Source organism: Oncorhynchus tshawytscha, linkage group LG16 (assembly GCF_018296145.1).
Source record: "Oncorhynchus tshawytscha isolate Ot180627B linkage group LG16, Otsh_v2.0, whole genome shotgun sequence".
Lineage (NCBI taxonomy): Eukaryota > Metazoa > Chordata > Actinopteri > Salmoniformes > Salmonidae > Oncorhynchus > Oncorhynchus tshawytscha.
The window spans coordinates 31,292,844-31,311,538 of record NC_056444.1 but is presented as its reverse complement, the minus strand read 5'-3'; the positions used below and the strand labels follow the sequence as shown (position 1 = coordinate 31,311,538).

Genomic DNA, 18,695 nt, shown 5'->3' with positions numbered 1-18,695 from the left:
CTGATAAAAAATGTATATTGAACGCAGTAAGTACAGAAATAGCTTGCTCACTGCAAAATGAATATCCAATTAGTAAGTGACAACTGTGTTGAATTTGTGACAGCAACTCTGTGAGCTTATTACAGTATTATAGACACTATGTCCAGGGACGTCCTACGATCTGTGTAGAAGAATCCCTTACCGTCTAATGGCTCCTGTGTAGCTTGTGAGCCTGATAGAGCAAAACGTGAGTCTCAGCTTTTCATAGATAGCTTTTAATAGTTTGTAGCTGAAACCATTCGGACACGACAGGTACTTTTGGTATAAAAGACCAGGTCCCTTCGGGATCAGCCCTTGTCTCCCACAACGGTTAGAAGTCCAAAACACACTGGTAAGGTGGGACACATCGGGTTAAGTCTGAATCCCGTATCCGATAAGTCAATTAGGTAGCAAACATGAGGAGACGTAGAATGAGTCTTAATGGGCTGTGTCGGTCTGTCCTTTTGGCTGCATTATTTGATTAAGACACTTTTGCTAATTTCCCAGCAAGGAAGGACGGGGGGTCTCTCTCTCCCTTTCCCTCTGCCTCTCCTGCTGCCCCCCTGGAAATGGTCTCCGAATACTGCAAATGGACAGTTAATTTTGAATTTGATAGGTTCCCTTACGAAAAAAACAACATGAATTCACATGTGGAAAATCATGTGTCAATAACTGAGTTCACTTGGATTCCTACACTTTGGACTTCAAAGTAAATCTCAGCTTTGTTAAAAATACACAAGAAAAACGATTATATTTATCATAGTGATTCAGGAGAAACGGCAGAAAAGATCAACTTGTGAGTTCAGCTTGTGAGAGATTGTGAGTTCAAATCCCAGGTGGGGTAATTTTGAAAAGTCAGCACAAAGTGATCATGTCAAACATTGTAATATCGATAAAAGATGTTTACAACAGTGTACCACTTACCTTAAAACCCTATTTCATTTCATCCCTTATGAAAACATGTGAAATATGCAGTTTCACATGTGAAAATTACATCCTCACATGTGAAATCATATTTTCACATGTGAAATAGCTGTGTTCACATGTTGAGCTGAAATGTTCATGTTAAAACAAAAGAGACATGCGAGGTCAGTTTTTTTACATGTGAAACCCTATGTTCGTATGTATTACTGTAACGGTTTTCTTCCGTCGAAAGAGAGTCGGACCAAAATGCAGCGTGGTGGTTACTCATGTTCTTTAATAGAAAATGAACGATACATGAAATAACTTAAATCTACAAAACAACAAACGGACCGTGAAAACCTATACAGCCTATCTTGTGACAACAAACACAGAGACGGGAACAATCACCCACAAACACACAGTGAAACCCGGGCTACCTAAATATGGTTCTCAATCAGAGACAACGATAATCACCTGACTCTGATTGAGAACCGTCTCAGGCAGCCATAGACTTTCCTAGACAACCCTACTCAGCCACAATCCCAATACCTACTAAAACCCCAATACAAAAACACACCACAACATAAACCCATGTCACACCCTGGCCTGACCAAATAAATATATAAACACACCACAACATAAACCCATGTCACACCCTGGCCTGACCAAATAAATAAAGAAAACACAAAATACTAAGACCAAGGCGTGACAATTACATTTAGAGTTCACATTGTAACACATGCTTTCACCTTGTGAAAAACATGCACATGTAAAAGCTCACTTTCACAAGTGGAATTTGCACTTTCACGGGTGAAAAATGTTCACGGGTGAAAAATGTTCACGTGAAAATCTAACTCAAATGTGGGACTGAATTTTCATATGTAAAAAAAAAAATTCAAATTTAAAAATATAATTAGCAATTCTACAAGTGAAAAACATGTAAATGTTGTCACGTGCAGTTCCATGGTATCACATTTATACATTTTGCATCCCCATGTTCACATCAAATTTTATTGGACACATACACATGGTCAGCAGATGTTAATGCAAGTGTAGCGAAAAATACACCTTAGCCAAATACATTTCAACTCAGTTTTTCACAATTCCTGACATTTCATCATGGTAAGAATTCCCTGTCTTCGGTCAGTTAGGATCACCACTTTATTTTAGGAATGTGAAATGTCCGAATAATAGTAGAGAGAATGATTCATTTCAGCTTTAACTTCATTACAATCCCAGTGGGTCAGAAGTTTACATACACTCAATTAGTATTTGGTAGCATTGCCTTAAAATTGTTTAACTTGGGTCAAACATTTTGGGTAGCCTTCCACAAGATTCCCATAATAAGTTGGAGTTTTGGCTCATTCCTCCTTCAGATCTGGTGTAACTGAGTCAGGTTTGCAGGCCTCCTTGCTAGCACACACTTTTTCAGTTCTGCCCACAAATGTTCTATAGAATTGAGGTCAGGGCTTTGTGATGGCCACTCCAATACCTTGACTTTATTGTCCTTAAGCCATTTTGCCACAACTTTGGAAGTATGCTTGGGGTCATTGTCCATTTGGAAGACCCATTGTGACCAAGCTTTAACTTCCTGACTGATGTCTTGAGATGTTGCTTCAATATATCCACACGAGGACATTTCTCCAAAAGTACGATCTTTGTCCCCATGTGCAGTTGCAAACCATAGTCTGGGTTTTTTATGGTGGTTTTGGAGATTTGGCTTCTTCCTTGCTGAACGGCCTTTCAGGTTATGTCGATATAGGACTCATTTTACTGTGGATATAGATAACTTTGTACCTGTTTCCTCCAGCATCTTCACAAGGTCCTTTGCTGTTGTTCGGCAATTGCACTTTTCGCACCAAAGTATGTTCATCTCTAGGAGACCGAATGCGTCTCCTTCCTGTGCGGTATGACGGCTGCGTGGTCCCATGGTGTTCATACTTGCGTACTATTGTTTGTACAGATGAACGTGGTACATTCAGGCATTTGGAAATTGCTCCCAAGGATGAACCAGACTTGCGGAAGTCTATAATAATTTTTCTGAGGTCTTGGCTGATTTTTCTTGATTTTCCCATGATGTCAAGCAAAGAGGCACTGCGTTTGAAGGTAGGCCTTCAAATACATCCACAGGTACACCTCCAATTGACTCAGATGATGTCAATTAGCCTATCAGAAGCTTCTAAATCCATGACATAATTTTCTGTAATTATCCAAGCTGTTTAAAGGCACAGTCAACTTAGGGTATGTTAACTTTTGACCCATTGGAATTCTGATACAGTGAATTAAAAGCGAAATAATCTGTCTGTAAACAATTGTTGGAAAAATTACGTGTCATGCCAAAACTATAGTTTGTTAACAAGAAATTTGTGGTGGGTGAAAAACAAGTTTTAATGACTCCAGCCTAAGTGTTTGTAAATTTCCGATTTCAACTGTACATATGAGATGAGTATGAGATGAGTAATGTCGGAAATGTAGACATTATTAAAGTGGCGTTAGTTTAAGTAACTAGTGATAACTTCATTAAATGTATTAAAGTGGCCAGAGATTTGAGTCTGTATGTTGGCAGCAGCCACTCTATGTTAGTGATGGCTGTTTAACAGTCTGATGGCATTGAGACAGAAGCTGTTTTTCAGTCTCTCTGTCCCAGCTTTGATGCACCTGTACTGGCCTCACCTTCTGGATGATAGCGGGGTGAACAGGCAGTGGCTCGGGTGGTTGTTGTCCTTGATTATCTTTTTGGACTTCCTGTGACATCGGGTGCTGTAGAAAAAAAATCTAACTCAAATGTGGGACTGAATTTTCATATGTAAAAAAAAAAAAAAAATCTAACTGTGACATCTTCAGCCTCCAGAGGTTGAAGAGGCGCTGTTGGACCCAGTTGCACAGGGCGGGGTCGAGACCCAGGGTCTCGAGCTTAATGATGAGTTTGGAGGGTACTATGGTGTTAACTGCTGAGCTATAGTCAATGAACAGCATTCTTACATAGGTATTATTTTCATCCAGATGGGATAGGGCAGAGTGATGGCGATTGCGTCGTCAGTGAACCTATTGGGACGGTAAGCAAAATGTAGTGGGTCTAGGGTGGCAGGTAAGGTGGAGGTGATATGATCCTTGACTAGTCTCTCAAAGCACTTCATGATGACAGATGTCATTTAGTTCAGATACCTTAGCTTTTTTGGGAACAGGAACAATGGTGGCCATCTTGAAGCATGTGGGGACAGCAGACGGATAGGGATTGATTGAATATGTCCGTAAACACACCAGCCAGCTGGTCTGCACATGCTGCGAGGACGCGGCTAGGGATGCCGTCTGGGCCGGCAGCCTTGCAAGGGTCAACACGTTTAAATATTTTACTCACGTTGGCCACTGTGAATCAAAGCCCACAGGCTTTGGTAGCAGGCCGTTGTTTAATTTGTCTGGGAGCAAGACGTCGATGTCCACGACGGGGCTGGTTTTTCTTTTTGTAATTGGTGATTGACTGTAGACCCTGTCACATACGTCTCGTATTTGAGCTGTTGAATTGCGACTCTACTTTGTCTCTATACTGATGCTTTTCTTGTTTGATTGCCTTGCGGAGGGAATAGCTACACTGTTTGTATTTCGTCATGTTTCCAGTCGCCTTGCCATGATTAAAAGTGGAGGTTTGCGCTTTCAGTTTTGCGCGAATGCTGCCAGCAATCCACGATTTCTGGTTAGGGAAGGTTTTAATAGTCACAGTGGGTACGACATCATCGATGCACTTGCTAATAAACTCGCTGAGTTAGCGTATATGTCAATGTAGTTGTCTGAGGCTACCCGGAACATATCCCAGTCCACGTGATCGAAGCAATCTTGAAGCGTGGAATCCAATTGGTCAGACCTGCGTTGGACAGACCTGTGCATGGGCGTTTCCTGTTTTAGTTTCTGTCTATAGGCTGGGAGCAACAAAATTAAGTCATGGTCAGATTTCCTGAAGGGAGGGCGGGGGAGGGCTTTTTATGGATCGCGGAAGTTAGAGTAGCAATAATCCAGAATGGCACCAGCTCGTGTAGCGCATTCGATATGCTGATAGAATTTAGGAAGCCTTGTTCTCAGATTAGCTTTGTTAAAATCCCCTGCTACAATAAATGCAGCCTCAGGATATATGGTTTCCAGTTTACATAGAGTCCAGTGAAGTTCTTTCAGGGCCGTCGAGATATCTGCTTGGGGGGATATACATGGCTGTAACTATAATCGATGAGAATTCTATTGGTAGATAATTGCAGTCAGAATTTGATTGTAAGGAATTCTAGATCAGGTGAACAAAAGGACTTGAGTTCCTGTATGTTGTTATGATAACACCATGAGTCATTAATTATGGGGAATACACCCCCACCCTTCTTCTTACCAGAGAGATGTTTGTTTCTGTCGGCGTGATGCATGAAGAAACCGGGTGGCTGTACCGACTCTGACAACATGTCAGCCATGTTTCCGTGAAACAGAGAATGTTACAATCTCTTATGTCTCTCTGGAAGGCAACTCCTGCCCTAATTTTGTCCGCCTTGTTGTCTAGAGATTGGACATTGGGTCAGCCTCTGGGATAAGATCCCATGTCCAGGGTGGAAGTTCCGAACAAAGTATCCGCTTCTGGAAAGTCGTATTCCTGGTCGTAATGTTGGTAAATTGACGTTACTTTTATATCCAATAGTTCTTCCCGGCTGTATGTAGTAACACTTGAGATTTTCTGGGTTAACAATGTAAAAAATAATGAAAAATAAAATAAAATAAATTACTGCATAGTTTCCTAAGGAACTGAAGCGAGGCAACCATCTCTGTCGGCACCATTTCTTGATTATATTTCCCGATATCAAGTTTTCACCTGCTCAAATGTGTAGTTTCATGTTACCACATGTTGCTTTTACATGTTGTTACATGTTATCACATTAACTTCACATAAGATCACATGAAATTCATGTGGTTTTTCCAGGATTGTACATAATCTTGTGTAATTTGTCATCACATGAGTCTCATAACGGTTCATGAAAGCTTACATGTGGGACAATGCAGCACTCGAGCCAGTTAAATTGTCTAAGAAATATATTCTGACATTTGTATAAGAATTATGGGATTCATTTTGAGTTAAAACACAAACTGGTCTGCCTAGTGCAAATAAACCAAACTCCTGGCACTGGGCTTTCTCTGGACTAAACCCAACAAATAAACCAAACTCCTGGCATTGGGCTTTCTCTGGACTAAACCCAACAAATAAACCAAACCCCTGGCACTGGGCAGTCATTTTGTTGTGTGTGTGTGTGTGTGTGTGCGTGCGCACTAGGCCCTGTGTGTGTAGAGGGCGCAGCAGCAGGTCGAATTCATCATCTAACCCTCACAGTAATAAGCAAGAAATTAAACACACGTAGCATTGCCACGTACAAAACCCCTTCAAATCCGCTGTTTACGCTGGGGATTTCTGTGAACATATATTGCAGCAATATGAGATGGCGGCTCCCAGAGAGCATGCTGCTTTTAGCCTAAGCCTCCTGCTGCCCTCGCCGTGCGCTAGTATTCCCTGAAGCTATTTCTCTATGCCCCGTGAAACCTTTCTACGCTCAACATCTGCTTCATCAGGCAGCCTGTACTGAGTGTGTGTGTGTGTGTGTGTGTGTGTGTGTGTGTGTGTGTGTGTGTGTGTGTGTGTGTGTGTGTGTGTGTGTGTGTGTGTTGGTGTTGGACATAATAGACCTTTCTGGTTTGCTTTTCTGCTACAGAGGCCTGCGAATATCTCACACAGTTGTGCCCTGCCTGTTGTAGTTAATTGCATCTTTACGGCTTGCTTCTCCAACTGTGAATGCTAATAGAATTGAATGCAAGCACCGACTGAGAGGGCTAATTTCACCCTTTTCTTTTAACATGCTGAGAAAAGTCTGATAACGGCATTAGGGCAGAACAACGTGCCAAAACAAAGAAAGAAAGAGAGAGTGACATGGAGAAATAGGAGAGGGAGAGAAAGATGGGGAGAGAGCGGGAGAGAGATATGAAGTGACGTTTGTAAGCAGCATTCAGCATACCTCATTCTACCATCCACCTTTTGAAGTCTGTCACACTCAAAGGAGGACAAAACGGTTTGTGGAGTGTGTGTGTGTGTGCGTGTGTGTGTGTGTGTGTGTGCGCGTGCATGTAGGTGTGTGTGTGTGTGTGCGTATAGGTGTGTGCGTGTAGATGTGTACGTGTGTGTGTGCGTGTGTATCCCTAGTGCTCTCCTCCCCAGAGTGGTGTGTGCAGCTAAGATGCTGCTGTGATGCAGAACAAATGAGATTTGGGTCTGTACGTGAGTTAGTGGAGCAGTGCTGGATAGACAGTCCTTCACAATGAAATATCAACACTTTGAAGTCTCTAACAGTATTAGTTACACAACGCTCATCTCAACTGTAGCTAGGATAAGAACGGACACTTGAGAGATATCATCTCTTATTGAAGTGAATTAAAGGACCTTTGAAAGCCCTATGAATATACCCCCAAAAAGAATATGTATAGTTTCACAATAATAGTGTTTGGTTGTTTGTGTGTGTGTTTGTGTGTGCATTCTGCATGCCTGCATGTGTTTACCTTTCTTCAGCTGGATGTTCAGTCTCCGGCCAGTTTTCTTTAAGTAGCCTGCAGTAGGGTTGGCACTAACTCTCCTCTGCAGGGATGGAGAGGGGGCCGAGGAGACGTTGTTGCTTCCGCTGTGAGGTAGCGAGGTGGAGAAGCGCTGGTCTGGTACACGCTGTGGTAGAGGACCATGGTTCTGGTGTTTGATGTTGGGGATGGGAATGGGGTGTGGTCTTGACCTGGAGGACATCCTCTGTGGGTTGTGGTCCAACCCCACCCCCCCGTGGACCACCAGACTACCCCTTTCCCCGGGCTGCGGGGCCTGGGGGTCCGAGGCATGGCTGGAGGTGAAGCTTCCCCGGTTACCCCTCTCCCCCCTCGGACATGGGGAGCTAAGCTCCTCCTGGGAGAGCTGCTCATACTGGCTCTTCATGGAGGCTGGGACCACATGGAACAGAATGACAGGAGAACGCATGGCCTGCCTGAACATGTTCTGGGCTCTGGAGTAGAGAGGAGACGAGTCAGCAACACACATCATTACATTAGCGAGGGCATGATAAGAACATGAGCTAATGCACATTTATCAGTGTACTAAAACAGATAGAGAGAGGTCAAGAAGAGAAGTGAAGAAGAGGCAGCATACAAATCATTACATTAGCTATAGCTTGATAATAACAAAAGGTAATGTACAGTGTGATATGGCAGCGTATTGATAGAGAGAGAGAGAGAGAGGCTACACAGACGTGAAGAGGAGAGGTCAAAAGGTCAACTTGGATAACCATAGGCTAATAGTAGCGAGGCACTGGAGAAGAGGCTAATTCAGCGATTCCATTAGCTAGATACTGTATGCGCTGTGTAAACGGCAGCATAGTCTCAGGAGGAGGATGAGGTGAGACAATGAACCACAATGAGATTCAGCCAGTCAACATTATACATTCAAATATCTATCAAATAATTGTGTGTGTTTGTGTATGGAAAGGGTTTATGGGTGAAGCCACTGTTCACTAGACTGTAAAATGATAAAACAACAAGGAAGATGATGATGGGCGACGTGTAGTAAACACAACAAAGTCGCCGCACATACAAAGACTTGTACTTTATACAGAATGGACAAACTCCTGTATTAGTTTGGAACCAAATAAGAAAAGCCGTTTTTTTCCCCCCTCGCTCTGATGCGGCATTGTTTTGTCCTGAGCTCAGACGCCACTTAGCATATAGATAGTCTGGCCTGGAGCAGCCCCATCGGTCCCACGGCATAAGAGGATAAGGGCCTTCAGTGTGTTTGTGCGCGTGCGTATGTGAGTAGCGTAGCAAAGGATGATGTGATAGCCAACAATCCCCCCCTCGCGTTCTCAGCCTCTCCATTATCACGCCCATGATACCGCATTGAACCCGTCCAAATGAGTTATTGACAATCGCTAAGCCGCTTCCGCCGTTATAAACAGCACTTCATTTGGAGCTCTTTCACCTCAGTGCGGAGCGGAGTGTGCCGAGACACTTCTTTGGGATTTTGTCCTTCATTCTTATGTTAATTTCTCCCTCAAATCATGTGAACTGCAGCAGCCTACGGTGGGTAATGAGAGGCACAGTGACACTCCAGTAATCAGACGACGAGGAGACAGCAGCTCAGCTTTCTGATTGAATAATAAATTACCCCATCAATGCATCATTACATTTAGTTAGATTAACCGCTTCTAAATATTTATCCATGCAAAACAATCCAATAAGATTATAATATCACTTGGAATTATCTCCGTACGGTGCAGTGCACAATCAAGGAGAGTAGAGAGATTGTAAAAAGTGATTTACTTCGCCACTAGAATCATATTGTGGTGCGGTCACGTTTGTGAATGCCGGTGAGAGCTGTGAGCCATGTGTATGTGGAGCGATACAAAACATTTCTCCCTAGAGGATTTGGTTTGCAAAGTACAAATACACCTCTTTCACGGCAGAGAGGCCAGGGAGGTAGTGTGGATGTTTACCAATGAAAAGTCAAGCACAATATTTACTATTGCCAAACACTTCAGTGGCTTGCCAAGTCTAGATGAATGAATTAACAATGTAGCTAGCTAAGTAAGTACAACAGTTTTGAGTTTTGAATGCTGGGCCAGGTAAGAAATGTTGCCAAACTTAATCACAAAGTGTATTTAGAAAATGTGAAAATGCTTTGTTATAAAGATATAATCTAACAGAACACAAGCAAATTGAACTAGGCCATGAAGGTACTGTATGTTTGATGACCAGTGTATTAATTAACACAACGTACACGTAGTGTCCCCTCCACATGTACTCTCTGTATAGCCTATAGCCAGGCAGACCCTACCACATCAACAGACACCCCATCGGGCCGCACCCTAAGACAGCTAACCGTGAATCCTGAAAGCTCCATCCTAGCCAGCACTAAACCAGGCAGGAGCTCTTCCTAATGGGCAGGATATCAGTCAGGGCAACCTCCTTCCACATGCTTGCTTTGGGTCAGGGTCTGGACAAAATGCAATATATTTCTCATCTCTGGAAAAGACAGAACCAATATGACTCTAAAGCTGTGTTAGTGTGTGTGTCCCCTCCTAGCTCCATGTTGCGATGGCCTTGTATCTTCAATCCACTTTAGGAAATGAAAAGTAGCAATAAATCAATAGAACAGAGGAAGGTGAGGCTCAGGCGCTAAGGTATATTAACCTCTCTAGGCTAGGGGGCGGTATTTTCACGTCCGGATGAAAAGCGTGCCCAAAGTAAACTGCCTGCTACTCAGGCCCAGAGTCTAGGATATGCATATTATTAGTAGATTTGGATAGAAAACACTCTGAAGTTTCTAAAACTGTTTGAATGATGTCTGAGTATAACATAACATTATTTGGCAGGCGAAACCCAAAGGACAAACCATCCAGGATGGTTTGAGGCGACAGCGTTTTCAATGGGGTTTCTATGTGGATCTATATTTTTAAGGCACTTGCTTGCCGTTCCTATCACTTCCACTGAATGTCAGCAGTCTTTAGAAATTGGTTGATGTTTTTTCTTTGTGTAATGAAGAAGTAGGGTTGTTCAGCACGAGGGTCAAGTCTAGTGTGCTGTTGTGGTTGGGGCGCGTGACCTGAAAGCTTTGTTTTTATTCGCTATTGAACACAGTTTATCCCGTCTTAAATTTGATTGTTTATTTATGTAAAAAAATACCTAAATGTGCATTAGGAAAGTTGTTTGAAATGTTTGGACAAAGATTACAGGTAACTTATTAGATATTTTGTAGTCATGTTGCGCGAGTTGGAACCAGTGTTTTTCTGGATCAAATGCACCAAATAAATTGACATTTTGGAGATATAATGACGGAATTAATCGAACAAAAGGACCATTTGTGATGTTTATGGGACATATTGGAGTGCCAACAGAAGAATCTCTTCAAAGGTAAGGCATGAATTATATAGTTATTTCTGAGTTTTGTGTCGCGCCTGGCGGGATGAAATATGATTGTCTGTGTTTGTTTGATGGAGTGTGGTCCTCAAATAATCGCATGGTTTGCTTTCGCCATAAAGCCTTTTGGAAATCTGACACCATGGCTGGATTAACAAGAAGTTAAGCTTTATTTTGACATATTGCATGTGAATTTTCAAGAATGTTAAATATTTACAATTCTGTAGTTTGAATTTGGCGCCCTGCTCTTTCACTGGATGTTGGTCAGGTTAGCATCCCATTTAGCCTAGAGAGGTAAAGGTTGGTAAGGTCAGAGGGGTAGGGGAGCTAAGGTATACAGTGGGGCAAAACGTTTTTAGTCAGCCACCAATTGTGCAAGTTCTCCCACTTAAAAAGATGAGAGAGGCCTGTAATTTTAATCAAAGGTACACTTCAACTATGACAGACAAAATGAGGAAAACAAATCCAGAAAATCACATTGTAGGATTTTTAATGAATTTATTTGCAAATTATGGTGGAAAATAAGTATTTGGTCACCTACAAACAAGCAAGATTTCTGGCTCTCACAGACCTGTAACTTCTTCTTTAAGAGGCTCCTCTGTCCTCCACTCCTTACCTGTATTAATGGCACCTGTTTGAACTTGTTATCAGTATAAAATACACCTGTCCACAACCTCAAACAGTCACACTCCAAACTCCACTATGGCCAAGACCAAATTTGCTGTCAAAGAACACCAGAAAGAAAATTGTAGACCTGCACCAGGCTGGGAAGACTGAATCTGCAATAGGTAAGCAGCTTGGTTTGTAGAAATCAACTGTGGGAGCAATTATTAGGAAATGGAAGACATACAAGACCACTGATAATCTCCCTCGATCTGGGGCTCCACGCAAGATCTCACCTTGTGGGGTCAAAATGATCACAAGACCGGTGAGCAAAAATCCCAGAACCACACTTCGGGACCTAGTCGATGACCTGCAGAGAGCTGGGACCAAAGTAACAAAGCCTACCATCAGTAACACACTACGCCGCCAGGGACTCAAATCCTGCAGTGCCAGACGTGTCCCCTGCTTAAGCCAGTACATGTCCAGGCCCGTCAGAAGTTTGCTAGAGAGCATTTTGATGATCCAGAAGAAGATTGGGAAAATGTCATATGGTCAGATGAAACCAAAATAGAACTTCTTGGTAAAAACTCAATTCGTCGTGTTTGGAGGACAAAGAATGCTGAGTTGCATCCAAAGAACACCATACCTACTGTTTTTCTGCAAAGGGAGCAGGATGACGGATCCGTGTAAAGGAAAGAATTAATGGGGCCATGTATCGTGAGATTTTGAGTGAAAACCTCCTTCCATCAGCAAGGACATTGAAGATGAAACGTGGCTGGGTCTTTCAGCATGACAATGATCCCAAACACACCGCCCGGGCAACAAAGGAGTGGCTTCGTAAGAAGCATTTCATTCGCAATCCCATAGAAAATCTTTGGAGGGAGTTGAAAGTCTGTGTTGCCCAGCAACAGCCCCAAAACATCACTGCTCTAGAGGAGATCTGCATGGAGGAATGGGCCAAAATACCAGCAACACTGTGTGAAAACCTTGTGAAGACTTACAGAAAACGTTTGACCTCTGTCATTGCCAACAAAGGGTATATAACAAAGTATTGAGATAAACTTTTGTTATTGACCAAATATATATTTTCCACCATAATTTGCAAATAAATTCACTAAAACTCCTACAATGTGATTTTCTGGAATTTTTTTCTAATTTTGTCTGTCATAGTTGAAGTGTAGCTATAATGAAAATTACAGGCCTCTCTCATCTTTTTAAGTGGGAGAACTTGCACACTTGGTGGCTGACTAAATACTTTTTTGCCCCACTGTATTAAGGTTGGTAAGGTCAGAGGGGTAGAGGCTCTTATCAAGAACTATAGGTCACCATAAGGACTCTCACACCATAAGGACCATAAGAACTCTCACATTTCTAATAGTCTGTATCTGACTCATAATGCTTAAATATAATGTATTACTGTACATTTTGGAGAGAGAAAGGAAGAGACAGAGGCAGAGAGTAAAAAGCTTATGAAAGATATGTTTAAGAAAGTTAAGAGGTAAATGTTGAATATGTCCCAACTCTGTAGGTCAAGACAGAGACGAAGTCGGGGGGGGGCTTACTGTTCAAATCGGATGTTCCTCAGATCCCCGTTATTAATCTTGACGACACAGTCGTTCTCCTGGAACAGACCTTCCTGCTCCGCCTTGCCGCCGCGCTCCAGACGCTTCACTAACAACCCAAGGGTCCTGGAACAACGGTACACATGTTACACACACACCTTACAGACTTTGAACTTATGCCACACACACATATAACACACTCGACAGACCAGGTCAAACCACACGTTACAGTACACACACTTCACACACACCAGGCTCAAGACTTTTCACACAACTAGGAATTGTCCTCTGCATCCATTTAATTGAGATTAGGGAATTCATTAGAAAGATTGTAAAGTCCAAAGAGACAGGAAGATAAGTAATGGAATGTAAAAAGACGGGTTGTGAAGACATGCATAGAACACGCCATTACTGTAGAACCACTGATAGGTAACTACTACTGTAGAACCACTGACTAGTTACTATTAGAACCACTGACTAGTAACTATTACTGTAGAACCACTGACAGTAACTATGTAGAACCACTGACTAGTTACTATTAATGAACCACTGACCAGTAACTATTACTATAGAACCACTGACAGGTAACTATTATTGTAGAACCACTGACTAGTACCTAATATTAGAACCACTGACTAGTAACTATTATAACCACCGACATGTAACTATTACATTAGAACCACTCACTAGTAACTATTATAACCACCGACATGTAACTATTACATTAGAACCACCGACTAGTAACTATTATAACCACCGACTAGTAATTATTAATGTAGAACCACCGACTAGTAACTATTACTGTAGAACCACTGACTAGTAACTATTACTGTAGAACCACTGACTAGTAAATATTATAACCACCGACCAGTAACTATTACTGTAGAACCACTGACTAGTAACTATTACTGTAGAACCACTGACTAGTAACTATTATAACCACCGACTAGTAACTATTACTGTAGAACCACCGACTAGTAACTATTATAACCACCGACTAGTAATTATTACTGTAGAACCACCGACTAGTAACTATTACTGTAGAACCACTGACTAGTAACTATTATAACCACCGACCAGTAACTATTACTGTAGAACCACTGACTAGTAACTATTATAACCACCGACTAGTAACTATTACTGTAGAACCACCGACTAGTAACTATTATAACCACAGACTAGTAACTATTACTGTAGAACCACTGACTAGTAACTATTACTGTAGAACCACTGACTAGTAACTATTATAACCACTGACTAGTAACTATTATAACCACCGACCAGTAACTATTACTGTAGAACCACTGACCAGTAACTATTACTGTAGAACCACTGACTAGTAACTATTATAACCACCGACTAGTAACTATTACTGTAGAACCACCGACTAGTAACTATTATAACCACAGATTAGTAACTATTACTGTAGAACCACTGACTAGTAACTATTACTGTAGAACCACTGACTAGTAACTATTATAACCACTTACTAGTAACTATTATAACCACCGACCAGTAACTATTACTGTAGAACCACTGACCAGTAACTATTACTGTAGAACCACTGACTAGTAACTATTATAACCACCGACTAGTAACTATTACTGTAGAACCACAGACTAGTAACTATTATAACCACCGACCAGTAACTATTATAACCACCGACCAGTAACTATTACCGTAGAACCACTGACTAGTAACTATTATAACCACTGACTAGTAACTATTATAACCACTGACTAGTAACCATTACTGTAGAACCACTGACTAGTAACTATTATAAACACTGACTAGTAACTATTATAACCACTGACTAGTAACTATTATAACCACTGACTAGTAACTATTATAACCACTGACTAGTAACTATTATAACCACTGACTAGTAACTATTACTGTAGAACCACTGACTAGTAACTATCATAACCACCAACCAGTAACTATTACTGTAGAACCACTGACTAGTAACTATTATAACCACTGACGAGTAACTATTACTGTAGAACCACTGACTAGTAACTATTACCATAGAAACACTGATTAGTAACTATTACTGTAGAAACACTGACAAGTAACGATTACTGTAGAACCACTGACTAGTAACTATCATAACCACCGACCAGTAACTATTACTGTAGAACCACTGACTAGTAACTATTATAACCACCGACCAGTAACTATTGCTGTAGAACCACTGACTAGTAACTATTATAACCACCGACCAGTAATTATTAGTGTAGAACCACTGACTAGTAACTATTATAACCACCAACCAGTAACTATTACTGTAGAACCACTGACTAGTAACTATTATAACCACTGACTAGTAACTATTATAACCACTGACTAGTAACTATTATAACCACTGACTAGTAACTATTACTGTAGAACCACTGACTAGTAACTATTACTGTAGAACCACTGACTAGTAACTATTACTGTAGAACCACTGACTAGTAAATATTACCATAGAAACACTGATTAGTAACTATTACTGTAGAAACACTGACAAGTAACGATTACTGTAGAACCATTGACTAGTAACTATCATAACCACCGACCAGTAACTATTACTGTAGAACCACTGACTAGTAACTATTATAACCACCGACCAGTAACTATTACTGTAGAACCACTGACTAGTAACTATTATAACCACCGACCAGTAACTATTACCGTAGAACCACTGACTAGTAACTATTATAACCACTGACTAGTAACTATTATTGTAGAACCACTGACTAGTAACTATAACTGTAGAACCACTGACTAGTAACTATTACTGTAGAACCACTGACTTGTAACCATTACTGTAAAAACAGACTAGTAACTATTACTGTAGAACCACTGACTAGTAACTATTATAACCACTGACTAGTAACTATTACTGTAGAACCACTGACTAGTAACTATTATAACCACTGACTAGTAACTATTATAACCACCGACTAGTAATTATTACTGTAGAACCACCGACTAGTAAATATTACCATAGAAACACTGATTAGTAACTATTACTGTAGAAACACTGACAAGTAACGATTACTGTAGAACCACTGACTAGTAACTATCATAACCACCGACCAGTAACTATTACTGTAGAACCACTGACTAGTAACTATTATAACCACCGACCAGTAACTATTACTGTAGAACCACTGACTAGTAACTATTATAACCACCGACCAGTAATTATTAGTGTAGAACCACTGACTAGTAACTATTATAACCACCGACCAGTAACTATTACTGTAGAACCACTGACTAGTAACTATTATAACCACTGACTAGTAACTATTACTGTAGAACCACTGACCAGTAACTATTATAACCACCGACCAGTAACTATTACTGTAGAACCACTGACTAGTAACTATTATAACCACTGTCTAGTAACTATTACGGTAGAACCACTGACTAGTGACTATTATAACCACCGACTAGTAACTATTACTGTAGAACCACTGACAAGTAACTATTAGAACCACCGACCAGTAACTATTACTGTAGAACCACTGACTAGTAACTATTACTGTAGAACCACTGACTAGTAACTATTATAACCACCGACTAGTAATTATTACTGTAGAACCACTGACTAGTACTATTATAACCACTGACTAGTAATTATTACTGTAGAACCACTGACTAGTAATTATTACTGTAGAACCACTGACTAGTACTATTATAACCACCGACTAGTAATTATTACTGTAGAACCACTGACTAGTACTATTATAACCACTGACTAGTAATTATTACTGTAGAACCACTGACTAGTAATTATTACTGTAGAACCACTGACTAGTACTATTATAACCACTGACTAGTAACTATTACTGTAGAACCACTGACTAGTAATTATTACTGTAGAAACACTGACTAGTAACTATTACTGTAGAACCACCGACTAGTAACTATTACTGTATAACCACTGACTAGTAACTATTACTGTAGAACCACTGACTAGTAACTATTATAACCACTGACTAGTAATTATTACTGTAGAACCACTGACTAGTAACTATTATAACCACCGAACAGTAACTATTACTGTAGAACCACTGACTAGTAACTATTATAACCACCGACTAGTAATTATTACTGTAGAACCACTGACTAGTAACTATTATAACCACCGACTAGTAACTATTACTGTAGAACCACTGACTAGTAACTATTATAACCACCGACTAGTAACTATTACTGTAGAACCACTGACTAGTAACTATTACTGTAGAAACACTGAATAATATATATTAAATTAAATTAAATTAAATTTTATTGCTCACATACACGTGTTTAGCAGATGTTATTGCGTGTGTAGCGAATTGCTAAATATTACTGTAGAAACACAATAGTAACTTACTGTAGAAACACTGAATAGTACATATTACTGTAGAAACACTGAATAGTAACTATTGCTGTAGAAACACAGCATAGTACATATTACTGTAGAAACACCGACTAATAGCTATTACTGTAGAAACACTGAATAGTAACTACTACTGTAGAAACACTGAATAGTAACTATTACTGTAGAAACACTGAATAGTAACTATTGCTGTAGAAACACAGCATAGTACCTATTACTGTAGAAACACTGACTAATAGCTATTACTGTAGAAACACTGAATAGTAACTACTACTGTAGAAACACTGAATAGTAACTATTACTGTAGAAACACTGAATAGTAACTATTGTTGTAGAAACACAGCATAGTACATATTACTGTAGAAACACCGACTTATAGCTATTACTGTAGAAACACTGAATAGTAACTACTACTGTAGAAACACTGACTAGTAACTATTACTGTAGAAACACTGAATAGTAACTATTGTTGTAGAAACACAGCATAGTACATATTACTGTAGAAACACCGACTAATAGCTATTACTGTAGAAACACTGAATAGTAACTATTGCTGTAGAAACACTGAATAGTAACTATTGCTGTAGAAACACTGAATAGTAATTATTAATGTACAAACACTGAATAGTAACTATTGCTGTAGAAACACTGAATAGTAACTATTACTGTAGAAACACTGAATAGTAACTATTGTTGTAGAAACACAGCATAGTACATATTACTGTAGAAACACCGACTTATAGCTATTACTGTAGAAACACTGAATAGTAACTACTACTGTAGAAACACTGACTAGTAACTATTACTGTAGAAACACTGAAGAGTAACTATTGCTGTAGAAACACAGCATAGTACATATTACTGTAGAAACACCGACTAATAGCTATTACTGTAGAAACACTGAATAGTAACTATTACTGTAGAAACACTGAATAGTAACTATTGTTGTAGAAACACAGCATAGTACATATTACTGTAGAAACACCGACTAATAGCTATTACTGTAGAAACACTGAATAGTAACTATTACTGTAGAAACACTGAATAGTAACTATTGTTGTAGAAACACAGCATAGTACATATTACTGTAGAAACACCGACTAATAGCTATTACTGTAGAAACACTGAATAGTAACTATTGCTGTAGAAACACTGAATAGTAACTATTGCTGTAGAAACACTGAATAGTAATTATTACTGTAGAAACACTGAATAGTAACTATTGCTGTAGAAACACTGAATAGTACATATTACTGTAGAAACACTGAATAGTAACTATT

The 18,695-nt window shown here is 40.1% G+C and overlaps 1 protein-coding gene across 4 annotated transcripts in view; it reads right to left on the bottom strand.

The window, feature by feature from the left end:
* LOC112215584 (partitioning defective 3 homolog) overlaps nucleotides 1-18,695 on the bottom strand; it is a 595,003-nt gene that overhangs the window by 275,906 nt on the left and 300,402 nt on the right. For all 4 annotated transcript variants that reach the window (XM_042299093.1, XM_042299095.1, XM_042299094.1 and 1 more), the window contains 2 exons: nucleotides 13,041-13,166; nucleotides 7,486-7,970 (listed from right to left, as the gene is read on the bottom strand). In XM_042299093.1, coding sequence (XP_042155027.1) covers nucleotides 7,486-7,970; nucleotides 13,041-13,166 — 611 coding nt within the window. The remainder of the gene's footprint in view (nucleotides 1-7,485; nucleotides 7,971-13,040; nucleotides 13,167-18,695) is intronic.